General features: G+C 35.6%; 7 protein-coding genes across 9 annotated transcripts; 2 read left to right on the top strand and 5 right to left on the bottom strand.

Moving 5' to 3' along the window:
- The first annotated feature begins 195 nt into the window (after positions 1–195).
- LOC105953349 (peroxisomal adenine nucleotide carrier 1) lies at positions 196–4,110 on the top strand. 3 transcript variants are annotated; one of them, XM_012977015.2, is made up of 7 exons: positions 196–478; positions 1,722–1,800; positions 1,964–2,120; positions 2,604–2,835; positions 3,057–3,203; positions 3,310–3,470; positions 3,556–4,110. In XM_012977015.2, the coding sequence occupies exons 3-7, from the start codon at positions 1,978–1,980 to the stop codon at positions 3,833–3,835; spliced, it is 963 nt and encodes a 320-aa protein (XP_012832469.2). In that variant the 5' UTR covers positions 196–478; positions 1,722–1,800; positions 1,964–1,977; the 3' UTR covers positions 3,836–4,110. The 3 variants fall into 3 exon arrangements, with proteins under 3 accessions (XP_012832469.2, XP_088676732.1, XP_088676733.1); XM_088820606.1 differs by lacking the exon at positions 196–478 and having other exon boundaries at positions 1,614–1,800; XM_088820607.1 differs by lacking the exon at positions 196–478 and having other exon boundaries at positions 1,723–1,800; positions 1,958–2,120.
- Positions 4,111–5,694: 1,584 nt separating this feature from the next.
- Positions 5,695–11,241, top strand: APL1 (ADP glucose pyrophosphorylase large subunit 1). The gene is made up of 15 exons (XM_012977016.2): positions 5,695–6,079; positions 8,225–8,338; positions 8,458–8,631; positions 8,739–8,831; positions 9,145–9,228; positions 9,314–9,369; positions 9,513–9,606; positions 9,692–9,804; positions 9,887–9,959; positions 10,039–10,119; positions 10,288–10,374; positions 10,472–10,576; positions 10,701–10,807; positions 10,897–10,957; positions 11,054–11,241. The coding sequence occupies exons 1-15, from the start codon at positions 5,870–5,872 to the stop codon at positions 11,153–11,155; spliced, it is 1,554 nt and encodes a 517-aa protein (XP_012832470.2). The 5' UTR covers positions 5,695–5,869; the 3' UTR covers positions 11,156–11,241.
- On the bottom strand, positions 11,153–14,079 carry LOC105953352 (P-loop containing nucleoside triphosphate hydrolases superfamily protein). The gene is made up of 10 exons (XM_012977017.2): positions 13,700–14,079; positions 13,419–13,512; positions 13,072–13,185; positions 12,866–12,982; positions 12,486–12,590; positions 12,203–12,361; positions 12,049–12,117; positions 11,873–11,962; positions 11,633–11,773; positions 11,153–11,547 (listed from the first exon to the last, which is right to left on the bottom strand). The coding sequence occupies exons 1-10, from the start codon at positions 13,936–13,938 to the stop codon at positions 11,284–11,286; spliced, it is 1,392 nt and encodes a 463-aa protein (XP_012832471.2). The 5' UTR covers positions 13,939–14,079; the 3' UTR covers positions 11,153–11,283.
- Positions 14,080–14,478: 399 nt separating this feature from the next.
- LOC105953354 (glucose and ribitol dehydrogenase) lies at positions 14,479–16,625 on the bottom strand. The gene is made up of 4 exons (XM_012977019.2): positions 16,246–16,625; positions 15,773–16,149; positions 14,740–15,098; positions 14,479–14,613 (listed from the first exon to the last, which is right to left on the bottom strand). The coding sequence occupies exons 1-4, from the start codon at positions 16,438–16,440 to the stop codon at positions 14,591–14,593; spliced, it is 954 nt and encodes a 317-aa protein (XP_012832473.2). The 5' UTR covers positions 16,441–16,625; the 3' UTR covers positions 14,479–14,590.
- A 78-nt stretch (positions 16,626–16,703) lies between these two features.
- On the bottom strand, positions 16,704–18,828 carry TSC10B (NAD(P)-binding Rossmann-fold superfamily protein). Its single transcript, XM_012977018.2, has 3 exons — positions 18,018–18,828; positions 17,308–17,455; positions 16,704–17,219 (listed from the first exon to the last, which is right to left on the bottom strand). Exons 1-3 carry the CDS (start codon positions 18,555–18,557, stop codon positions 16,927–16,929), a joined length of 981 nt encoding a protein of 326 aa, XP_012832472.2. The 5' UTR covers positions 18,558–18,828; the 3' UTR covers positions 16,704–16,926.
- A 511-nt stretch (positions 18,829–19,339) lies between these two features.
- Positions 19,340–20,204, bottom strand: LOC105953267 (uncharacterized). Its single transcript, XM_012976923.2, has 2 exons — positions 19,952–20,204; positions 19,340–19,831 (listed from the first exon to the last, which is right to left on the bottom strand). The coding sequence occupies exons 1-2, from the start codon at positions 20,081–20,083 to the stop codon at positions 19,505–19,507; spliced, it is 459 nt and encodes a 152-aa protein (XP_012832377.2). The 5' UTR covers positions 20,084–20,204; the 3' UTR covers positions 19,340–19,504.
- Positions 20,205–22,586: 2,382 nt separating this feature from the next.
- ECR1 (E1 C-terminal related 1) lies at positions 22,587–26,316 on the bottom strand. The gene is made up of 9 exons (XM_088820605.1): positions 25,938–26,316; positions 25,497–25,660; positions 24,678–24,880; positions 23,913–24,145; positions 23,757–23,819; positions 23,617–23,673; positions 23,402–23,523; positions 23,179–23,296; positions 22,587–23,076 (listed from the first exon to the last, which is right to left on the bottom strand). The coding sequence occupies exons 1-9, from the start codon at positions 26,031–26,033 to the stop codon at positions 22,789–22,791; spliced, it is 1,344 nt and encodes a 447-aa protein (XP_088676731.1). The 5' UTR covers positions 26,034–26,316; the 3' UTR covers positions 22,587–22,788.
- Between the last annotated feature and the right edge of the window lie 87 nt (positions 26,317–26,403).

The raw sequence follows: 26,403 nt of genomic DNA, 5'->3' as shown, positions 1-26,403 counted from the left end.
ATTTCGAGTACTTACTCTTCACTTAATTGTTTAATCGTCTATCTCACTCTTATATTATAAGATATACGCGTATGCATATTTAATTATTTATGTATCATGAAATAAAGCATAAGTCAAATAATGCTAGACTAATTATTTATTTTATTTTGCCAAAATTTTCAAAATAAAAGATACCCAAAATTAGTGGACACGATTAAATTTGGATAATGTAATAGGAAAAGGGGTCCTCCAATTCCATGCATCTCTCATGTAGCTACCACCACACTTTGTTGTTCCTCTTCTTTCTTCTTTCTGTTTAATTTCCAGATTGAAAATGGCAGCCACCGGCAAGAAGGGAATCACCGCTAAGCAAGAGCGGAGCAGAGTGGCGGCGCCGCCGTTAATCAGGTGGCTTTGAATTAGCTGACACTTGACTCGAATTTGGGGGGGAGATTGGTCAAGAATGACAGGGCATTGCAATTCCACTGATTTTTTTAAGGTATCAACTTAAATTTTTATTATTATTATTATTAGACTATAGTAATTCAATTAATATTTCTACATATGCAGTTTTAAATCAGAAAATTAATTAACCTCAACTCTTATTTTTTCATGAAAACTTAGATATATATTCAATAAATGTTACAATGATGCATTTCTAAATATTAGTTATTACTAATCAATATCATTTTTTTTTTTTTTTTTTTGTTTTGGTAGCCTAATTTAAAGTTCGACTACTTAATCAATACTTGAACGAACTACGATATTTCATAACATATACAATCAGTGGCGGAGTCAGCATATGGTTAGAAGGGTCATGACCCTCATTATTTCTCAAATTTCTATTATTTTATCAGGTAAATTACGACCACCCTCCTGAGGTAAGATCAAATTGTGAAACAAACCTCTTATGTTTGGGTAATTACAACCACCTCACCTCAATTCTCAATTCTGAATCTTCTTCACGTCCACCCTTACAATTTCAAATTTAGTGGAATCTTCTAAATTATATGGAATATTCTCCAGTTTGTACATGTTTTACTTTGTTCGAGCGCCACATTTTGAAACAAGATGATCATAAGATATGTCTCTTGGCTTGTAAATATCAGATTGTGGTGCATCATAAACTGTATTTTTGTACAAAACGAGTACAAACTAGATTTCACGTAGTCTAGAAGATTCTATTGAATCTGACAGCATAAGAATGAACGTGTAATAAGACTCATAGAGTCATAATTAAGGGGAGTTATTGTAATTATCCAATCAAACGAGATTTTTTTTACGTAATTTGATCTTACTTGAAGGGTGGACGTAAATTTACCCTCTAATTTATAGTGAAATATAAAAAAATTTGGGCTTATGAGTTTGGGCCAATTCGAATTAATTGATTTGGACTTTATTCAGTTGGGATCCAATACATAATTCAAGAATAGTTGGACTATTCGATATGTTAGTCATGAGTCATGAGACACTATTTATTCGAAAATAATTTATACAAAAAAAAATATTATTTATAAAATTCTTAATTTTTCTAGATGGATTCTTTATTATTAAAATACCAACACAACAATAAATATATTAGTAAAAATCAATTAATAAAAAATCAACCAAACTTATTTTATTTTAAGATTACAAAATAAATATAAATATAGCGGGACCGGGAGCAGAGAGCAAAAGCCCATACTTTCACATTTCCAATTCCCAATACGATTAATTGACTGCTCACTTTCGCCACCGATCAGGAAAACCACCTACCGCTCTTCCTCAACGCCGGAGATTCTTCCAATCGCCGCCGTCGACTCCTGTTTACGAGGAATCAAGGTTTCCTTCCTTCATTCTTCTTCCTTTTTTTTTTTCTCGATTTTATCGTCGATTCATTTTGCTTGATCGGCGGATTCTGTGATCTGAATTGGGGAAATACGTCGCCGTGTCGTTTTCTGGTACTATCTGATGATTTAATTTATTTATTGTGTGTTAGAAAAAGGTTGAATTTCTTCGATGGAGTTGGATATGGAGTCGTTAGTGGAGGCGACGTCCGGTGCTGTGGGTGCACTCGTCAGCACCACCGTTTTGTACCCGCTCGACACTTGCAAAACCAAGTACCAAGCTGAAAATCGAGCTCACCATCACCAAAAATACAGGTTCCTGCTCCAATTTGTGTGTGTGTGTGTGTGTTGAGCTTTTCTGAATTATGCTGTTGAAGCTCCAATTTGTGTGTGTGTGTGTGTGTGTGTGTGTGTGTGTGTGTGTGTGTGTTGAGCTTTTCTGAATTATGCTGTTGAAGCTCCAATTTGTGTGTGTGTGTGTGTGTGTGTGTGTGTGTGCGCGCGTGTGTGTGTATTGAGCTTTTCTGAATTATGCTGTTGAAGCTCCAATTTGTGTGTGTGTGTGTGTGTGTGTGTGTTGTCAAGTTTGTGTAAAAAGTTCATTTCAGCATTCTTATCTTATTATACTGTAATGAATTGATTTATTCATTTCATCAATCTAATTTTATACCTTCTACTGCATTTAAAACGCCTTGATGCATGAATATTATGTTCCTCTTTGAGATCACTAACCATATTCGATCGATATTCCTAACCAAGACGAGTGACGTCTGAATGGATTTCTCTTATTTGAAACAGGAACATTTCAGATGTATTCTGGGAAGCAATTTCCAAAGGTCAAGTTCTATCACTGTACCAGGGCTTGGGGACAAAGAACTTGCAGTCTTTCATTTCGCAGTTCATCTATTTTTACGGATACAGCTTCTTTAAGAGACTCTACTTAAGAGAAAGTAGATCCAAATCTATCGGAACTGCAGCCAACTTGCTTATTGCCGCTGCTGCTGGTGCATGCACAGCCATAGTGACGCAGGTAAATCACAGTGTTCGATTATGTATTAGATAATAACGTGATCTAGTTCGTAAAATCTCATGCTGTGATATTGCTAATTCCCGGTAAAGCGTATATTGCTTTTTCCAAGTCTTTATGTGGTCCTACTTACTCGAGGATTGATTTTGTTCGTATGTAGCCTATGTATGTATGTATGTATCTATCTATCTATCACCATATATGTCCTAATTTTAGTTCGACAGCCTCTTGATACAGCAGCTTCGAGAATGCAAACAAGTGATTTCGGAAAGTCGAAAGGACTATGGGAATCTCTCTCGGAAGGCAGTTGGAGTGACGCGTTTGATGGTCTAGGAATTTCCCTTCTTCTCACCACAAATCCTTCTATACAGGTTTTTTTATGATTTCTCTACCTACGATTGGTCCTTCTGCAATATGCACAGATGCTTTTAGAAATCGAGACAAATTCTAACTGTAATTATACCGGCTTGCGTGCAGTACACCGTATTTGATCAGTTAAAACTGAGAATGCTAAAGGGGAACATAAGGAAAGAAACAGACGATGCATCAGCTAGAGAAGCTCTCTCTGCATTTTCTGCTTTCGTGTTGGGCGCAGTCTCGAAATGCATTGCCACCTGTTTAACCTATCCAGCTATAAGGTAGAAAAAACTTAATTTTTGTTTCGATATTTACTTCTTTTGAAAGATTGCCATAATAGCTAAAGATCTGGAAAAAAATGGACAGGTGTAAGGTGATGATACAATCTGCAAAGTCGGATGAAAACGACGAGGGCAAAACTCGACCACCGTCGCGTAGAACAGTATCTGGAACAGTATATTCCGTCTGGGAAAACGAAGGGATATCGGGTTTCTTCAAAGGCTTGCAGGCGCAAATGCTGAAGACTGTTTTAACCTCAGCTTTGCTTTTGACGATAAAGGAGAAAATCGCAAAGACGACATGGGTACTAATGATTGCGTTGAGGAGGTTTCTGTTGACAACGAGACCTAAGATAAAGAGTTCTTGAATTAGTTATCTCGGTAAGTTGCAATAAAATGTGAAGATGTATGTTCCTATTATGTACTTCGATCGCTCGACGGAATCATATTGAATAAGTAGTAGGAAAGAATGTTATTATACAAATTGTATGGGGGCAGGGTATAGTTTGTAACTCTCTTTTTCACCCCTGTTTGAGAAATCGTTTCTGCATAAACTTGAACAAGTTTGGGACAAAAAAGCATTCAAACAGATTTCTAACTTCAAAGATAAGCAAATGCAACTTATAAGTTAAAAAACTCAAAAGCACACGCACAAAAGTGATGAGAAACGGATACGAAACGCCGTTAGTTTGATGGATCGAAAGTCGCGGCCAATGTAACGTCGTCTTTCAAATATTTTTATTTGTATATCATTTAACTTCATGATTATTTTTTCTCTTTTTACCCCCTGTTAATTTGTATGATATTAACATTTTTAAATATCTTAAGCGTTCAACGAAGAAACCAATAGAATATTCTTTAACTTGATATATATTATAATAATAATAAGAGGCTACTATCAAGAAATTGTAATTTGTAAAATTGGGAGTCATGTATAATTTTTAAATAGAGTAAACTGCAAAAAGTACCCCTGTGTAATCTCTAAATAGCGAAAACCCCCTTATGATAAATAAACTAGCAAACAACCCCCCTGTGAAATTATTTAAATAGCACACTCGGCCCATTTCTCATTTGAGTGTTGACTTCATATAAAAAGACACAAATACCCCCGGGATTTTGCAACTAATAAATTCTTATGCTTTTTTAAATATTTTAATTATTTTATTTTTGTTATATCTTAATTATAAATGTACAATGGGGTCTTTAATTTATTTTTATTTTTATTATCACATAATTTTTGTATATATTTTAAATTATCGCTACATCAAAAGAAAACTTTAATTCCATTATTATTTATTTAAAAAAATCTATACTTAATTTGATTAACAAATTTTTAATTATTTTTTAATTTAATTATTTACTATTTTTTAACAATATTTTAATTTCTAAACAATCAAATTAAAAGGAAAATATATATACATATAAATACATTTTTAGGGTCAATTTCGTCATTTCACGTCCAAAAACCAACTACCAGTCGCGCAACCCGCGAGTGAGCCACACTTAAGTCAACCGGGGGGTTTTTTGTCTTTGACTAAATTTCACAGGGGGGGTTTTGCTAGTTTATTTATCACAGGGGTTTTTTTGCTATTTAGAGATTATATAGGGGTACTTTTTGCAGTTTACTAGCCAAACTGAATAATGATTTTTTTAATTTTTTTTAACTAGCCACGTATTATTCCTAATTCTCATTAAAATATAGGGTAAATTACGGCCACCCTCCTGAGGTAAGGTCAAATTACAAAAAAAATCTTTATGTTTGGATAATTACAATTACACCCCTCCTGTCTTTTACGTACACTCTTGTGGTGTCAATTTTAGTCATATCTTCTAGATTATATATGGAATATTCTCTAGTTTGTACCCGTTTTACCTCATTCGAGCTCCACATTTTGAAACAAAATGATCATAACACGTGTCTCTCGGATTGTAATATCAGATTGTGGTGCATCATAAACTGCATTTTTGCACAAAACGAGTACAAACCAGTAAACATTTCACATAATTTAAAAGATTCTTTTAAATCTGACACCATAAGGATGAACGTGTAACAAGATTCATATTAAAGAGGGTGATTGTAATTACTCAAACATAAGGTTTGTTTTTTTTTTTTTTTTTTGTTTAATTTAACCTTTACACAAAACAATTCATAACCAAATTAAACACGAATTAAAATTTCTCACATTATAATTTTATTCTTTAAAAAAGAAGAAGAAAAGGTTCACATGAATACAAAAGAAAAATAAAAATTGGTGGACGTAATTAAACTTGGATAACGTGGCTCAGCCAACCAATAGCATCATCCCACGTAAGCACATTCTGCAGAAAACAATTCCACCTTCAAACTATAACCATTGCTACTAACACAATACACTCGAGAAAAAGAAAAGAAAAGAAAAGAAATGGCATTCACCGCCGACGCCCGCATCGCGCTGTCGACCACCGGAAAGTTGCAAAGTCCGGCGAGATATTCCGGCAAGCCGGTGAAGTTCTGCAATGGGGAGCTAATGGGGAAGAAGCTAAAATTTGCGCCAATGCAAAGAAACAATGGCAATGCTATTAACACTCATATCTGCAACTCTTTCACAGCTGATTTGGCAGGTGAGACCAAGGTGAGAGAGTTTCTTCTGTTTTCGCCACAACTATTTTAATTGCATTTATTACCCTTTTTTTATATTGAATTGCTAAAAGATCCCCCATTTTATTAATATTAGCAAAAAAACCAAATGATTCATTTTTTTAGCACATAGCCCCCTAAATGTCGAGGTTTTAATTGCGATTAATACCCCTGTGTTTATATCTAATTGCTAAAAAAACTGCCCTATATTATTTTATTGGCAAAATACCCCCCATATGATTCATTTTTTTAGCACACAGCTTCATAAATGTAGATGTTTTAATTGCAATTAGTACCCATGTGTTAAATCAAATTGCTAAAAGAACCACCCCATATTATTTTATTGCCAAAACACCTCCCACATGATTCAATTTTTTAGCACACAGCCCCCTAAATGTTGAGGTTTTAATTGCAATTAGTACCCATGTGTTATATCAAATTGCTAAAAAAAGTACCCGATGTTATTTTAATTGGCAAAACATACCCCATATGATTCAATTTTTTAGCACACAGCTCCCTAAATGTTGAGGTTTTAATTGCGATTAGTACCCCTATTTTATATCAAATTGCTAAAAAACTACCCTATATATTTTTATTGGCAAAAGACCCCCTATGAGTCAATTTTTTAGCACACAACCCCTTAAAGAAGGGTACTAATTGCTAAAAATAGTATATCATATGGGGTTTTTGGCCAATAAAATAACATAGGGTAGTCTTTCAGCAATTTTATATAACACATGGTACTAATTGCAATAATCTCCTAAAAAGACCAAGGTGAGTTTCTTCAGTTTTCGCCACAACGATTATAATTGCATTTAGTACCCCATATTTATATTGAATTGCTAAACGATCCCCCATTTTATTAATATTAGCAAAACAACACAGTATGATTCAATTTTTTAGCACACAGCCAGCCTAAATGTTGAGGTTTTAATTGCAATTAGTACCCCTATGTTATATCAAATTGCTAACAAACTACCCCATATTATTTTATTGGCAAAACACCCCCCTGTGATTCAATTTTTTTAGCACACAATCTCTTAAAGAAGGGTACTGATTGCTAAAAATAGTAAATCATATGGGGGTTTTGGCCAATAAAATAACATAGGGTAGTCTTTTACCAATTTTATATAACACAGTGGTACTAATTGCAATAAACTCCTAAAAAGACCAAGGTGAGTTTCTTCAGTTTTGGCCACAATGATTATAATTGCATTTAGTACCCCCATTGTTATATTGAATTACTAAACGACCCCATGTTATTAATATTAGCAAAACAAACCCACATGATTCAATTTTGTTTAGCACACAACCCCTAAATGTTGAGGTTTTAATTGCAACTAGTACCACTGTGCTATATCAAATTGCTAAAAAACTACCCCGTATTATTTTATTGGCAAAACACCCCCATATGATTCATTTTTTTAGCACACAACCCCCCTAAATGTTGAGGTTTTAATTGCAATTAGTATCCATGTGTTATATAAAATTGCTAAAAAATCACCCCATATTATTTTGTTGGCAAAACAAACCCATATGATTCAATTTCTTTTAGTACACAACCCCCTAAATGTTGAGGTTTTAATTCCAATTAGTACCCCTGTGCCCCATATTATTTTATTGCCAAAACACACCCCATATGATTCAATTTTTCAGCACACAGCCCCTAAATGTTGAGGTTTTAATTGCAATTAGTACCCTTGTGTTATATCAAATTGCTAAAAAAACTACCCCATATTATTTTATTGGCAAAAAACACCATGTGATTCAAATTTTTTTAGCACACAACCCCTTAAACAAGAGTACTAATTGCTAAAAAGACTAAATCATATGGGGGTTTTGGTCAATAAAATGACATAGGGTAGTTTTTTTTTTGGCAACTTTATACAACACAATGGTACTAATTGCAATAAACTCCTAAAAAAAGTTGCATCACACGGGGGTTTTGTTAATATTAAAATCATGAGGACTTTTTTAATAGTTAGAGCAAAAACAAGGGTGCTGAATGCAATAAATATAAACCCGAATAAAACACTTAAAATCTAGGACAGAAGACTATTAGAGTATATGATGCATGACATATAAAACACATGTTCTTTTTAATGTAAGAAATGATTTACACACGTGTTAATAAAAACAGTTGAGGGACTTGGAGATGGAGAAGAGGGATCCTAAGACAGTTGTCGCAATCATACTAGGCGGTGGGGCCGGCACTCGTTTGTTCCCGCTCACGAAACGTCGAGCCAAGCCTGCTGTGAGTTTTCAGCATTTTAAATCGAGTTTTCAAGAAAATGTGATCATACGACAACGACTCGTCTAATTAATGATTTTACGGTGCTAGTTAATCAAACGATATATTTTTTTTTAATTTAGGTGCCGATTGGAGGAGCGTATAGGCTAATCGACGTGCCGATGAGTAACTGCATAAACAGTGGGATCAACAAAGTTTACATTCTGACTCAGTTCAACTCGGCATCACTCAATAGGCATCTTGCTCGAGCCTACAATTTCGGCGGTGCCGCCACTTTCGGAGATGGCTTTGTTGAGGTATAAATAAATATTTCATAATTAGAATAATAAAAAATTAAAATTAAAAAAAAAAAAAAATGGTAGATTTAGTTAGCCGAGTATTTTTTTTTTTTTTTCGATTACAGGCTTTAGCTGCCACGCAAACTCCGGGTGAAGCAGGCAAGAATTGGTTTCAAGGCACTGCAGATGCTGTACGGCAATTCCACTGGCTATTTGAGGTATATTCCTTTTTCGAGTTTTTACGAACATATTAATATATATGTATATATACACGATGAAAATAGAAAGAATATACAGTCAAACCTCTATAAATTAATACAGTCGGGACTAACAAAATTCTATTAATTTAGCGAAATATTAAATTATCGAACTAACAATTTAGTACGTTTTTACCGAGTCTGGACCGAAAGAAATTATTATTTTAGCGAGGTTATTACTTCAACGAGTACTAATTTATCGAGGCTCTACTGTATGATATTTAATGTGACGTTTTTAATTTCGATGCATTATATATAATATATATAAATATAGGGTCCAAGAAGCAAAGATATTGAAGATGTTCTAATTCTATCAGGGGATCACTTGTACAGAATGGACTACATGGATTTTGTTCAGGCAAGCTACAATTAATTAGATATTATTAAAATATATATATAAGTATTTTACATTAAATAAAATTTTCGTATTTATTTATCTGCAGAACCACCGGCAAAGTGGTGCGGATATAACTATATCGTCCTTACCGATAGACGACAGGTAGATCATAATCAGAAAGTTCTCTGTACTTCGATTCTTTATAGTTAGTTGATTGTTTTATTTTTTGAGTAATTTACGATTAAAAAGAAACAAAAAATTAATTTATTGATGTTTTCGAGTAATTTTATCTGTTTTCATGATAGCCGTGCCTCAGATTTTGGTTTGATGAAGATCGACAACAAAGGAAGGGTACTTTCGTTCAGTGAAAAACCGAAAGGAAATGATTTGAAGGCAATGGTGAGTCAACGCAAAAAAAGTCGAATACTTTTTTTCGGATAATGTGTAATAATATATATAAATTCTTACGTATGCATGTTTTCAGAAAGTAGACACGACGGTTTTAGGACTGTCGAAAGACGAGGCAGAGAAGAAGCCTTATATTGCTTCGATGGGAGTTTATGTCTTTAAGAAGGACATACTTTTGAATCTATTAAGGTATATCAAGAAACACTTCGACATAAATAGCACAAATTTATGTCAAATATACGAGATTTAAATTTTTTTTTTTTAAATTCAGATGGCGTTTTCCGACGGCTAATGATTTCGGATCGGAAATTATCCCTGCCTCAGCTAAAGAGTTCTATATCAAGGTCACCTAATTTTTTTTTTTTTTTTTTTCTAACAGCATTTAAAAAAAATCTAAACTGCGAAAAACGAAAACCTATGCAGGCTTATTTATTTAATGATTATTGGGAAGACATCGGTACAATCCGGTCATTTTACGAAGCAAACTTAGCTCTTACCGAACATGTAAGTATTCCGAATTACACGCAGTTTTCTATGTCATTACCTCATTCATGAATTAATCTCTCTCTCTCTCTCTCTCTCTCTCTCTCTCTCTCTCTCTCTCTCTCTCTCTCTCTCTCTCTCTCTCTCTCTCTCTCTCTCTCTCTCTCTCTCTCTCTCTCTCTCTCTCAGCCACCAAGATTCAGCTTTTACGATGCAGCGAAGCCAATCTACACGTCTAAAAGAAACTTACCACCATCAAAGATCGATGGCTGCAAGGTAAATTTTTTTTTTTAATATAGAGATTATTATATTTTTCTTTTTTCTCCAGTGATGAAAAAATATTTTCATGATGTTTGTTTTGTTTTTATTGCAGATTATTGATTCAATAATATCACATGGTAGTTTCTTGACTAGTTCCTTAATCGAGCACAGTGTCGTCGGTATTCGGTCACGCATAAACTTCAACGTTGTCCTTCAGGTTTTCACTTTTTTCTACACCTCTCGATTTTCTAGTTATGCAATGATTAATAAAATAATTGCACCTTAATCGAAACATATTCGTCGATTTTTTATTTTTCGGGTAATGTTTCTGATCTTTGTAGGATACAGTGATGCTTGGGGCTGACTACTATGAAACTGATTCTGAAATTGCCTATGCAATCTCTAAGGGGAAAGTTCCAATAGGAATTGGAGAAAACACGAAAATCAGGTACATAAAAATAAAAATTAAATTATATTCAACCTATCAAAATATAATTTCCAATCACAATTCTAATTATCATCGACAAAATAACGCAGGGAATGCATTATCGACAAGAATGCTAGAATCGGCAAAAACGTCGTCATTGAAAATTCAGAGGTAAGTCTTTCGAAAAGAACGAGCTTAAAAAAATGATTACGAGTATGAAAAAAATATAGAACTCGATTGAGTTTTTTTTCTTTTTTTTTTTTGCAGCGCGTACAAGAGGCCGATAGAACCTCGGAAGGATTTCTCATCCGGTCAGGCGTCACAGTAATAATGAAGAATTCAACGATTAAAGATGGAACTGTAATATAACAAAGTTTCCAATATATTCACCACCCAGATTTTTCATTTTGTATAAGTGACATTTTTTGTTTCTACTGTTAATTCGTTTCGTACAATAGCTGCCAATTCTCGAATAATGTATTTTCTACAACACTTATCTAAAAGAGCAATTCTTGGCAATGAAAGAATAATTCGTTTTCGAATCTCTGCAATGCAAATCGCTCTTCTGCTGTAATAATGCTGGTAACATAACACTTACTGTCTGAGAATGGCTTCCTACCTGTTCTTCCAGCTCGGTGAAGATAATTCACAGCATCTTTCGGAAGGTCAAAGTTGTAAATATGGGTTGTTTCCGGAAGGTCAACACCTCTAGCAGCTATATCCGTTGCCACAAGAAGATAGCCTTCTGACTGCTTTATATCCTGTGTCCACAAATCCTAGTCAGCAGAGGAATTAATCTCGAAATTCTTTCATTACACGAAGGGGAGGGCAAAAGGGTAATTTTACCGTTAAGGATGCAGCACGTTGGTTAAAATTCATGTCTTCTTCTAACAGAACCAACTCGGAGCATCCTTTATGTGAAGTTTTCAGAAACTCGATTAAAAGAGTCGTAGGTGGAGAATTTCCAGCTTTCTTCGACTTCTCGGACTGCACAATATTTTGAATTTGATAAATAAAGTCTGTTCGTTTTTTTTTAATATCAGCTTAATCCTAATTTCCAAATAAGGATTATATAGTACTACTTACTTGCTCTCCAACGAAAATTATGGCAGATTGAGGCGCATCTGACTGTAATAAATGCAGGAGTGTTGAATACCTCTCTCTTTTACCACATGTCTGAAGAAAGTAAAAAGAAAGAACAAATATAAGAAAGTTAAAAGTTGTTCAAATTATAAAACGATGCATTCGGGTATTTTTCTTACCACAAATCTGTGATAAAGGCACGACGGCATAGGGTTGACTGGGTTGACATGGACATGTACAACATCAGCCTGGTATTAATAAACGGAGGAACAAAATATTACACAATTAGCAGATGAAGATGCAAGAATCTGGCAATTATTAAAATTCACAAACCTTGGTCCATTTCTGCTGAATACAGTCGTACACAAATCGTCTATGCTGAGGGATTGATGCACTGGCAAATATGGTTTGACGGTTATTGATTGATGAGTGGATAGTCAAGAGCTTCTTTAAAGAACTCACTTCTTCAGAAGAATTGAACATAAAATCAACCTGCGCATCATGCAATAAAGTTTATGCAAGATAAGGGCATCACAACGCGCGAAAATTAGTAACAAAGTAAATACGAATTGAATATACAGCATAAATTACTGATGTAATGAGTCGTTTTCGTCACCTCGTCAATAACCAACACACGCATGGTATCCAACTTAAGAATATGCTTGTCGAGCATTTGGGAGAGGCTCCTCAAAGTAGCAATTACTATAGCCGGGGGTTCCACCTGTCAATTTGAATGTTTATACAGATTCTGTTAGATAATCTATATGAGAAGCTACGAGTGGTACAAAACAAGAACTTATCCACATCTACACACACACACACACACACACACACACAACAAGACTGAAACCTTATTCTTCAATACAATGCGGTAACATACATAAGACAGATCTTAAGCTTCGAGATGACTCGGACAGCAAAATCAGGCACAAAAATCAAGAAAGCAGTCTTAATTTGTAGAAGTAACACACTTAATGCAAGTACATTCTACTTTACCTTTAACCAACTCTTGTGTCTTCTCAATGTACCACCGTCTAAAAGTGCCATCACTGTATACGACTTCTGTTCAAGGTCCGGAGATTTCGCAGCCAACAAACGTGCAACTTTCGTAACCTTTCTCGTTGCAAGACACAAGTTCAGTTTTATATACACCAAAAACACGTTTCATAATACTGCAATTAGAGGAGGAGGCAACATTGTACCTGCATGCCGAGTTCTCGAGTCGGCACAACAATCAGAGCCTGCACGGCCGACCTTTGTGCTTGAACAACCGAGAATATCAAAAGTAGGTATGCTAGAGTCTTTCCAGAACCTGTCTAGAGAGAACCAAAAGACGAACAAAAGCGCAGTAACTTCAGCAAATTACATATAAGCACCGAGGTTTAAACATAGCTTGATAAATCAAATCAACGAGGAAACGAAGAACATATGCAATTCATGTGCTGAATACATGTATTTATACACCGGGCATACGGCATAGTTTCAAGCATTTTCAAAAACCTAAAATCGACAAATTTCAAAAATCGAAAGAAAAATTAATTGTATTGACCTGAGCATGAATAACACAATCACGGCCGGAAAACAACACCGGCAGAGCTTCATTCTGCACATTTGTCGGCACTCTATACCCAACCTCCTCCGCCCTGCAATTACATAATGATAATTTTCTCATAGACTGTAAAAAAAATTGCTTACGCAAATTAACTGCTAAATTAGCTTAATCGAGTCCAATTAGGTGTTAATTAAACACAAACTCCACAATTAATCCGAAATTCCACAGTTTTCACTATCGAATTCAAAAGTAAAAAAAAAAAAGGCGAAGAACCTTGCCTCTGGAGCACGTGATCGGGCACGTGACCTTGACAGAGTTCCCGCAGCGGGGAAGAAGTATCCTTCGTTACGGCGTCGCTTTGGTCGACATCGGTGGAGCTCAGAGAAGCGAATATTCGATTCGTGCGGTTGCAAAATATCGAGCCTGTGCAGTTAGGAAGACTGAACGAAGGATAGTGTGGCTTCGTTGAGGAGGTCCATGGTAAGGGGTGCAGGTGCGCCGCAGAGGAAAACGCCATCGGAAATTGGCCTACAGTTTTCCCGGTGAGGAAGAAGCACCGGGGATGAAGATGATGCCAGTTGCGATATTACGCTTCTACCCTTAGTTTGAACTCTTGTTGAATTGGACCAATAATCGATACAAATCCAGCCCGTTTAGTAACGGAAATGGGCCGTCCGCTATTGTTTTCGAACAACATTTTTCATTCAGAATCCGATTCGAGAATTCTGATTTCCGATTTATCTTTTTTTGGAATTGGAATATATATGAGATCACGATTTCCGATACAACTTTAATTTTCAACAAAAAGTCACTCATGTTATCAATATTATTATGTATTTTATCTATTAGGTAATTAAAATTTTGAAATTTTCGAATTTAGTCGATTCTGATAAAAGAAAATCACTTATCGAATATTATTATTTATTTATGTAGAAAGCTAAACCGAACTTTTATTATTAGTATATATATATATATATATATATATATATATATATATATATATATATATATATATATATATATATATATATATATATATATATATATATAGACACACACACACTACGTACTTTAGTACATCACTTCCCCTTTTTATTTCTTGATACCTAATTTTACATACACCCCATTGTCTCTAAACACACTATTATCTTATCCTCTCCATTTCCACGTCATGCATTCACAATCATCCCACCTGCAATGCAAACAAACACAATGTCAAAAAAGACAAACAAACTTGCTACAACTGTGTGTATAACACGTGTGTTAGTGTGTGAAAATGGGTTTTTTTTTTTTTTTTTAATTGTGGAATAAAACACACCATTAGGGTGGAGAACTTGGCCGGTGAAGTAGGACGAAGACTCGTCGGAAGCCAAGAAAACATAAGACGGAGCGATTTCGTGGGGCTGAGCCACCCTGCCCATGGGTGTCTTGGACCCGACTTTTGCTGCCGCCTCCTCCGGCATGGTGGCAACCTGCAGTGGGGTCCACACGGGGCCCGGTGCCACCGCGTTGACTCGAATCCCTTTCTCGACGAGCTGGAGGGCTAGGGCTCGAGTGAAGGATACAATGGCTCCCTTTGTTGCGCAGTAATCGAGAAGCATCGGTGAGCCGCAGTAAGCTGCTACGGATGTCGAGTTTATGATTGTGCTGCCTTCTTTCATATGCTTAAGAGCATGCCTATAATCACATTTTAGTAATGAAAATTATTGAACTAGCGAAAAAAGTAAATCGAGTTCAGTAATTATTTAATTAATTATGGTTGTAGGGGTTAAAATCGGACGGATCAAGTTCGGGTTCAGCAATTTCAGAGAAAATCTAATGTTTCGGAAGTGAAAAATTAATTCCAATTTTGTTCAGAAAAATCGGAATTTCGTAAATTGGAATGAAAATTATTGCTCTAGAAGCGCAATTTTTCGGATTGGAACCCGTGGCATTCGGAAAATTCCAATTTATTAGTCACCTAAAATATAAAATGCATAATGATACACATATTATAAGTGTAATTTTTGGTGTAAGAAAATTGAAATTTTCGGAATTATTTTACGGATGTTAAAATCAGATCGCAAATCAGAATCTCATGTAATTTGAAATTCCAATCTAGAAAATTGAGAAATCAAAATTTTGTTCCAAAATCTGAAATTTTCGCATCATATCGGCGGAATTCAAAAAATTCCAATTAAATTTTCAGGAAAACAAATAATCGGAATTTTAGGAACTATTTTTGGAAATTAAAATCGGATCAAAAATCGGAATCACATATTTATTCCAATTACGATCCAAAAAAAATCGAAAAATCGGAATGAAAAATGTTATTGCAAAATCGAAAATTCGTTTCCAATTTTCACACCTACGTGGTCATGAAAAAGTGAGAGAATATATTGGTTCTAAAGATCCTCTCGAGTCGATTCTCGTCGATCTCTTCAACTGTGTGGGTCATGTGCTGCTCCGCAGCGTTGTTGACCAAGATGTCGATGCGGCCGAATTTGTTGACCACTCCATCCACCACCATTTTGCAGTTCTCGTCGAAACCTACGTCCGCAGCAAGGGCAATAGGGTCTTTTGCATCAGGTGTCTTCAGTTCTTGAATCTTCTTCAAAGTGTCCTCAGCATCTTTCTCCTCTTGCCCCTGTACATATGTGAACGCTACTGTCGCGCCTTCAAGGGCAAAATGGTAACACACCGCTCTTCCTATACCCGAATCTCCTCCAATCACCAGAGCCACTTTCCCCTGTAGTATTTTCTTTTTTAAAATAAGCCAAGAACTTGAAAATATTTTTTTTTCTTTTTTTATTTTTTTAGAATTGAGGTAAAAATATTTACTTACACGGAGTTTGTTGGCTTGACGGTAATCAGGGTGGAGGGCTTGTGGAATAGGGTCCATAAGGTGCTGTTTTCCGGGCTGCTCCTCCTGCTTTTGTGGTGGAAACTGCTGCTCCGCCGCCGCCATTATCACCTCTGTTGTATAGTAAATTTCCTGTATCTCACAGTACAAAGAGAGAGCTATGCAATATGTATACATATACAGATATATATATATACATGAAAATACATGGAGCCTTATATATTGTGTACACCACACATCATCATCATCATCATCATCATCACCATCATCAAAGTTACTGAAAATAGAAAACCGAAGCTGGCAAGGGAAAGAGCATGCAGCACTGTCGCGTGTCCTACAGATTTTCCGATGCGGCGAACTTGTCTAGAATGAGACAATAAATACAATCTCATGTACAGCTCTGAGTTTCTTTCTTTGGATAAATATGGCTCATAAAAAGATAATCCCCAATGAACTTCATTGTATTCAAAATTATTTTCAAGGATTTGAATTAGTACAAAATGAATATCAAGACTCCACAGCATTGCTACAGAAACCAAATCATATCGAAGAAATCGAAACAATCTTCGTTCTTGAAGCGAAAAGCCGTCATCGTGGGCTCAAAAGTGGAACTCAATAATAACAAATTACCAGGCACATTTTTCTTAGAGATCATTTAGAACCCTACTTCTTCTTCGCATGCCACTTCTCAATACTTCCATACCAATTCCACTGGAAAAAAATGCCAGCAAGGCGTAACACACCGGCGCCCATTATCTCTACAAACGCCATGAGATACGATCTCTGTGGAGATAAACCAGCTGTCGCTACAGAGAGTAAGAAACCCTCGAAATTGCAAGAAACTATAAAATTTCCCGACTGGATTCCGGCCAGTGATTTTCCGGCGACTTCGTTGGCTTTCATTGCCCCCGAGGAAGCTGCTATGATGCTCGTAAGCTGCGGCCTTCTCTTGTTCTCTGCCATTAAAGACATAAATTTTCAACGGCAAGTTCCGAAAATATTCAGAAGATAAAGATTTTATTTCACAAAATATATTTTCGGAACCTTCTGCAAATCCAGGAGTTTCGGTGTCTGGAGGGAAGATAAGGGTGACATGAATGTTATCTGATATAATCTCCTGCTGCAGAGCTTCCGCCAATCCCTTGAGTGCGAATTTACTGGCGGAATAAGCTGCGTAACCGTAAATGCCAACCTGGAATCAATTAACCGATTACGAAAAACGACTATATGAAATAATTAGTACATTTAAAGCGAACGCAGATATAATTAAATTCGCGACAGTCATGTTTCTAGCTCACTATTGATATTTCTTAAACAGGTTTTGCCGGGGTGTAATTTCGGATATTCGACGAGTCGAGGCATTTTGATCCAGAACTTTCCAAATATTAACGAAAATGCAGCAAGCTAATAAGATATCAAGAAGGGTGCGAGCGTCTAGCTTTTTTCAAGCTTATATTTCGCATAGGCAAGTTAAAGCAAATACAGACGATCCAAATCGAATTCTAGCTAACAGCACAGTTCGAATGCAATTTCTTACAGGACTCGCAAAAATGTGGAGTTCGTATATATATACATATATATAACAAGTGTAAGCAAATCAAATTGTAGCCACTAACTAATTAATGCTTGTATTTTCATGAATTGAAATATTGGATCTGTGTTTTTAGAGAGAGAAAATTACAAAATCTGGGAAGGAAAAAAATCAATCAGCAATTGTAAGCATGTGATGTAGAATAATCAAATCAATTGAATACCTGACCGGCCTGAGAAGACATAATCGCAATGGAAGCGGGCCCCCTCTCGGCCCGATTCGTCTTCATACCGGGCAGAGCGGCCTTAATCAAATGAAAAGTCCCGGTCAGATTCACATCGATCATGAACTTGATCTCCTCCAGTTCCTGATCCTGCAATTCCTGCGGTAAGTAAACCCCATGGTTGCACACCAGCACGTCGATCGGGCCGGCCTCCTCCACCGCGCGCTTGACGGCGGCGTAATCCCTGACGTCGGCGCTGAATACGGCGACGTCGCGGCCGGTGGCGAGCTTGATGGACTCCTTGGCCTCCTCGAGCTTGGTGACGCTTCGGGCGAGGAGGGTGACGTCAGCGCCTTGTTGTGCGCAGAGATGGGCGAGGGAGAGGCCGATTCCGCTGGAGCCGCCGGTGATGAACACGTGGCGGTTTTTGATTGGGACGCGGATTGGATTGGGGCGGACGATGAAGTAGAGGAGGAGGAGAAGGGAGAGTGGTACGAGGAGGATTAGAGAGAAGAAGGAGGAGAAGTACACTTCCGCCATTGTTGAGTTGCTTCTGCAAAAGATGAATTTTCTTTTTTTTTTTTTTTTATCTATAATGAATTAATAAATAAAAACTTATTTTACTAATTTAGAAAGGAAAAAAGAAATTAATCAGTTGATAATTATTAATTAATCCAGGTGGATCTTATCATCATATCATGTAATGGGATGAATTATTTGATTTGTTGAACAATTATTTGGTGTATAGTACAATAAAATCATGGATTAAAATGATCCCAAAGTAGGGTTTATATTCTTCAATGAAATGATTAAAATCACTTGGCAAAATTCAATATCATATAATAATTGAAAATTTTGAATAAACTCAATTGTTAAATAATTGATTTTGGCGTCCAAATTATTCCCTCTGCTTTATTCGTATTTAGATCATCGGGTAAAATATACCGAGTAGATCTTTATTATTCATAAGCACACAAACACGCACACCCACATTGGTGTGTGTGAATCAACAACGAAAATTAATCCAGTGTAACCTATACCAGAAGTAGCATACAAATAACCATTAAATGACCCCTTTACACAATGATAATTATCTCATAATATATTAATTAATTTAATGCTCATCTCTTTAATCTCAAAGTCAATATGCTTTTCTAATTAATGATACAAAAGGTATAATTGGCAAAAATTGATTATATGATTCTACACAAAAACTTAAAACACATAAATAAATAAATAAATAAATAAATTTAAAAAAAATGACAGAACAAATATCATAATAATCAATATACTAGCTTACACTATACTATATCATCATGCACTAATAAAAAAGAGAACCCTAATTAATAAGAACAATCAATATAATACATCAAATTATTACAAGAGATGCTACCGACACTTAAAACTAAAAAATAAAATAAAAAATACAAATCTGCCTTCTTTTTATTGGGTTTTATTTTATACACAGCAGCAAATTAATATGATAATCAAAATCTTCTAAGGTTAAATGAATTATCATCATGTGACAGATTAATATTATTGTGATAATTAATATTATTATTATTAATATTATTATAACCCATATATTGGGTATTATTATGATCAGCCCTACTAATCTGAGGCTTATTAAATCTTCCTTGCTTATTAACATTTTTCCGCCTCGGATTTGATGAAGAACGCGGTATAAAAACTCCGGTCCCTTTGCTCTGATCCCGCTTGCTCGTCTGATTCTGATTATGATTATGATTATCGTAACTAACGAACGAGGATGCTTCTTGTCTTGCCGGATTAATAATACCTTGATTATTATAACCCTTCAATATAATTTTTTTTAAAATTAAATTAAATTAAAAAAGAAAATCAAGAAACAACATGGAAATTAATCTTGATTATGGGAATTAAATAAATAAATAAAATAATAAAAATAAAAGTACCTGTAGATTTAGAGATGGACGATGAACAAGTGAGTCAGCAGGTTCATCGTCATCCATAATTAGGAGAGAGATTTGTTTGCTCAAGTCTTTAAAGAAAACGTCGTCGTCTAACTCATGAAGACCACCTTCCATTTCTGTGTGTCACTCTGTGTGTGTGTGTGTGTGTGTTTTATATATGTGTGTATATGTATATATATATATATACAAAGCAGCTACTGAATAAGGCTGAATAATATCTTACACAGTGAGTTGAGTTTGTGGTTTGTGAGAAGAGATATATATATATATATATATATATATATATATATATATATATATATATATATATATATATATATATATATATATATATATATATATATATATATAATATGTATGTATATATATACGTAAAGTCAAGTTGAATGAGATGCACAGGTGTTTTGAAATAGGTGGAGAAGAAAGAAAAGAAAATGCAAAGGGATGGGGATGCAAATTATATAAAAATGGGGGGGCTTTTTTGCATGTGGTTTGTGGGGTCGTCAAAAGTCAGTTGGCCATGCTGTCATTAGTCCTTTGCTGGGTCCCACAACTATTTTTAGTGTGTGTGTGTGTGTGTGTGTTTAGGACATTATCCAGTTGATGAGTATTCATTGATGTCTTGTTGCAGGTTTGGGACCTTTTGCTGAATAAAAGAAAAGATGGGATTATTTTAGGTAAATTACAGTTAACTCCCTGAGGTAAGGTCAAATTACGGAAAATTTCCTTATGTTTGGGTAATAACAACCAGCCCTCAATGATGAATCTTATTACACGTACGGTGTCAAATTTAGTGGAATCTTGAAGATTATGTGGAATACTATGAAGTTTGTAACTTTTTTTTTTATCTCATTCGAGTTTCACATTTTGAAACGATGATCATAAGATGTGTCTCTTGGCGTTAAAAATTTCAGATCGTGGTGCAATCAGAAACTGCATGTTTCCACAAAACGAGTACAAACTAAATAACATTCCACAGATTCTAGAAGATTCTGTTGAATTTAATACCATAAGGGTGGACGTGTAAGAAGATTCGTAGTTGATGGGTGATTATAATTACCCAAACATAAGGGTTTTTTTCGTAATTCAACATTACCTTAGGAGTGGGATGATAAAATGAAATGAAAAGGGGGATAAAATAAAATAAAAATGTTGTGTGCGTGGATGGATTCACTATTAATGGATAGAGAATCAAGTTAGATTGTGAGTATTGATTTATGAAAGATTGAATGGACCATATAATATAACTGTTTCAGCATAGTCTGGTAATTAAAAACAATTACTCAGATGAATAAATTTGCATTGCCCCACCTTTAACGTGACTGTCACACTCTTGTTGACTAGCATTATTTTGGACTCTCTCTCTCTATAGGTTAATAATGTACCACGCAATAATATTGCAGGGCAAACTGTATTTTCTGTGAAATTCTAGTTGGATTTGAGTAATTTTGGAAGGGTAATTTCGTCAATTTTGAAACCGAGCATGAACGTGCATGTGCGCGAAGTCGGCACACTTCTAAAGGTTGCTGATGACCGGGTGTCGGGTCGGGTCTTGAGCTCGACCCGCCGGGCTTTGAAGTTTCATATCTTCGCAGATAGGTGTGTAAATTCGTGTCAGGCTTTCTTCAGCGAAGGGTGGCGGTACAGGGGCGGAGACTTCTTGAAATTGAATTTGGCCGCCGGAGATTTCATGCACTTTTAATGGCCGGAAGTTGGGTTTTTGAGCGAACTGGACGGACGGCCGCCACGGCGGAGGCAAAATAACTTTCCATAAAAGGGTTAAGATGGTTCCGCAAAAGAACTGAAAAGTCGTAGCTTGAACGTGCGGAGCGGGAGAGAGAATCATGAATTGAAATCGAGTTTTAAATAGATAACTAACGAAAGCTATTGGACGAAGCCCTTCAAGGATACGGAGCCCCGACTCCAAATACACATCTGGGGCAAAGTGCAACAAAGTGTATATTTTGAAGGGGGTAAGTGCAAAAATAGATTTTTTTTAAGGGGACAGAGTGCTATTCGCCCAATATTGTACACCGACTACTTCAACTAATTCACAATATCCTTCTTTTTAAAATAAAAAAGAAAAATTATATAAAGTGAATCTTGCACTAGATACACATACACTAAAACCTAGTTTGGTTGGTAAAATAAGTTGCACATAATTATATTTTATTTGAAATCTAATTAGTCAAATAATGGTCTAATAAACAATTAGATTTTGATGAGATTGACCTAACGAAGCCACAATATATATATATATATATATATATATATATATATATATATATATATATATATATATATATATATATATATATATATATATATATATATATATTTAAATATAACATCTTTAATATTATTTCAATTTTCAGATAATAAACTAACCTATCTATATATCTATCTATCTATCTATCCATAAAGATGTGAGTTATGATAAGCTTGTGGTCCATAAGCCACAATGCTTGCTTGCTGTCTGACCCCTCTACATCATAAGCTATCTTCATAGCAATATATATACAGTGTGTGTGTGTGTGTGTGTGTGTGTGTGTGTGTGTGTGTGTGTGTGTGTGTGTGTGTGTGTAACAATAACAAATATGTGACCAAATTTCTGCAGTTAAAAGACAAAGCAAAAATTTCGATTTCTTCTGATGAAATTGACACGATTCATCTCACATTAAAGCAAAGAAATACGGGCACAATAATCGGCCACAATTTCGATGATCCATCGTATACTTGCAAAAAATTACCGAAATTTGTGAGAAATAAAGGGAGAAGAACGAACCTCTTATAAGACGAGATTTATACGAGAAATTACACTACGCCCCACCAGCCATGTCCACGTCAGCAACTCCGTCAATTCCCCTGAATACGACATTTAATTTCCTCAAACAAGATTGCTTCTTGTCTCCTTTTCCTGCCATGCCATTAACATGAACAATATCTTTCGATACTCCACCCATCAGTTGAAACAGAGGTAAATCAAGATTTGACCGAGTCAACTCTTCGAGTACTGGAGGAGCCTGCATGTACAGATTCTTTCCTCTGTGTGTCACGCTCACTCTAGTTAGGAGCAGCCTCGGGTGATCTTCCAGTTGATCAATGAACTGTTGAGAAAAAAACCCGTAATTGAAAACGTAATTAGTTCAAAATTACTGATAGAAAAAAAGAAAGTTATCTTGGCAGGAAAAGGTAAAAACGGGACTCGCCTTTTTCAGAGTAACAGACTTGTCGACTTCAATTAGAATGCCAGGACCACAAACGAGACATTCTTTGTCTCTTACAAACTCTGTAACTTTTGTGTGGAGACCTTCAACTCCGTTGTACCTGTGACAAGAATCGAACTTAATTACTAATATGCACTTGGATTAAGTGAGATTAATTGGGGAAAAAAAGAAAAACTGTAATTAGAGATTTTTGTGGAATGCGTACGTTAAATAATTCAATAACGTCTTGCTGCATCCAGACACGATTTTCAAGGTTTCCAGAGCACATGCAGCTGAGATAATAGCATTGGTCGAAGCTATAGCAGGAATTATATTTTTCACCACACCCTATAAACAAAGCTAAATGTTATTTCCTATAAAATATGGACATAAGTAAACAAAAGAATTGGAAAAAAAATCATTTCGAAAGTTAAGGAATACCTGAGTCAAAGAATATGTAACTCCCGGAATTCCGAAAAGTTCAGCCCTTTTCACAGCCTATGAGAAAGGATCAAATGAATTAAACGAGTGAAGGAATAAGAAAACTGCGTAACGAAAGATGTAACTTTATTATTTATTACCTCCAAATAAACCCATTGCATGTCTTCAGGGCTATCTGGATCGAAACTTTTACCGCTATGAACCTGCAAGTGAAATACGTAAGTTTTCAAGGCATCACAAAGAATAACGAAGATGCCATAAAAGTTAAAAAAAAAAAAAAAAAAGTATATGTTTACCTCGCTCCATTTAATCAAATGGGCATATTCGATACAGTGAGCAGCAGTTCTAGGAGTTTCTGCTAGAGTACATAACGGAAATTTGACTTGTGGCGGAAAAAGCCAAATTGTACACTCGAAACAGGGTGTTGTACCCGGCACTATAATCCTTGCATGGCCTTTGAATCCTTCAGTTCCACCATCCACCATAGGTTTTACAGTTTCTTCTCGAGGGTTATCATCATCGTCATACTCTTGTTAATTAAAAAAAGAAAAAAAAGAAAAAAAAAACGAAGCTCAGTCAAACTACAGAAAACCTGTTTTCTTTTTGTCTAAATATATTCGAAAACATGTAAAAAAAATATTCACAGAACACCTAAACAGCTTCTACCATGCCCAACTGAAGAATAACAAAGTAACATTATTTCTTCCATGTGCATGTGCGGTTGAGATTTCAGTATTTCTATATATTGTATGATCGGGAATTTATGGGTGGGAAGTATGGAAATGAAATGAAACTTCTTATAAGCTATGATCAAGATTCGGGTATGTTCTTGAAATTACTTTTTTTTGGAGAACTCGATAGAATACCAGGTAACAGAGGGGGTTTATGCAAACAGAATGTTAGATTAGATCTACGATCAAATGTAAAATCGACTCTTATGAACAACAATGTATTCGTTGATCAAGGTTCAAATTGAAGAATATAATTGTTTGTTAGAATTTTTTTTTCAGGTCCCCGCAATTTAAAGATGCTATAGTAGAATCCAGGTTTCGAAGTCAGACCTAGAAAACCACAAGCGACTGCGTTTATGTAGCTCCGAGCCTCGATTGAATCAAGACCTAGTACGATTATGCTGAAATCACTATAGAAATCCAATGGTTTGTCCTCGATGCGAGAAAAATGTGGTGTGATGTTTACACCACTGACTCTTTCCATAACTCGTTTTGCAGCTACTTCAGCCTTTGGCTTTCCTACATCATCAAGCCTACAAGAGTATATACAGGCAACAATACTTTTCAGCATGAAGTAAAATTACGCCAAGAGGACATCGTGAATCGAGATTGCCAAAATAAATATAATACAAACAGAGCATCATACCCGAAAATTGAAAAAACTTGGATTAGTTGACGGTCTAATGTAGCTTGGCAATGAATAAATAAACGAGCCAATGTATAAATATTCAATACACACTCGGTGTTATCATAACAAGCTTAGACAACTTAAAGCCACCCCCAATCATATCTTATCGACAACCTATACCGGTAATTTCACAAGTACTGAAATCGTGTTTTTATATTTTTTACAGGAATTTAAATCCACATCGCTCGTAATGCATGCATGCATTAAAGCCATATTATATCAGCCCCAAATTCAGACAAACGGAATCTTATTCTTCACAACAAAACGGAACACCTCTATAAGGCTTCAGTTAATTAACATATATCATCCCTAAACATTCGAAATTCAAAAAAAAAAAAAAAAAAACAGAACATCGACTGAAACACAATTCAGAAAACAGAACATTCAATTTGCCCAGAGCTATAGCAATAGTACAAGCACTTGCATACAACAACAACAACAAAAAGAAGCATCTTATGTACCTGAAGAGAAACTGTCGATTGAGATTAGTGACTTCGATACGGTCCATATCGATTACATCAAGGTTCCGGAAGCCAGTCAGAGCTAAATCCTTAAGCAACTCGCAGCCCAGCCCACCTGCCCCCACCACCAATACTTTGACATATTCTTTTATATCCTCTCTCAGCTGCACAAATAAGAAAGGGGAAATTATTTTGATCATCAGTTACATCTTATATTGTCGAAAAACTCAATGAACAGCGTGCGTTTGAGAAGCAAATGCAAGATAAAATGGCATAATAAAAGAGTAATTCAGTGGTGGCTCATCGGAATTCGAGTTTCACAACAAGCACAATCAATCGAAGAGATCCTAAATGTGGCAAATTGAATGCAGATCAACTGTTTGTCGAAATTACACAGTCAAAACACACACACACACACACACACACACACAGAGATTATACTTCGGAGCCGGGTTCAAAGTTCGGGCCGACAAGATGACCGGGCCGGAGGAGGAGCTTGTCGAGGTCCCTTGATCTGCTGGGCTGCGTCTCCGCCATATTTGTTGTTTCGTAAATTCAGTTCAAAATTGTGAAACGAAGATCTTCAAATACTCTTTGGCAGGAACAAGAAATTCTGCAGTGAATTGTACCCAATGTGTATGTATGCCTTCCGGGCCTTAAAACCTTATTTCTGTATCGATTTTTGATGAAGCTACAAACACGATTTTGACTGTAATTGTTTAGTACTGTAAAAACATAACAGGAGAGAAACGGATAGTCTTGTCGCGCGGGTAGCTTACAATTTACGCCTTGTGCGTTCATTATTCCTAAAATGCGTTTTCGTATTTCTTTTTTCCCCTTGTGAACATAAATAATAATAAATATTGAGGGGAAAATATCAATATTGGATTAAATATGAGTGATTTGT

This window comes from Erythranthe guttata, chromosome 7 (assembly GCF_056151865.1).
Source record: "Erythranthe guttata isolate IM_541 chromosome 7, IM_541, whole genome shotgun sequence".
NCBI lineage: Eukaryota > Viridiplantae > Streptophyta > Magnoliopsida > Lamiales > Phrymaceae > Erythranthe > Erythranthe guttata.
The sequence above is the reverse complement of the archived record's forward strand: the minus strand, read 5'-3'. Positions and strand labels throughout refer to the sequence as shown.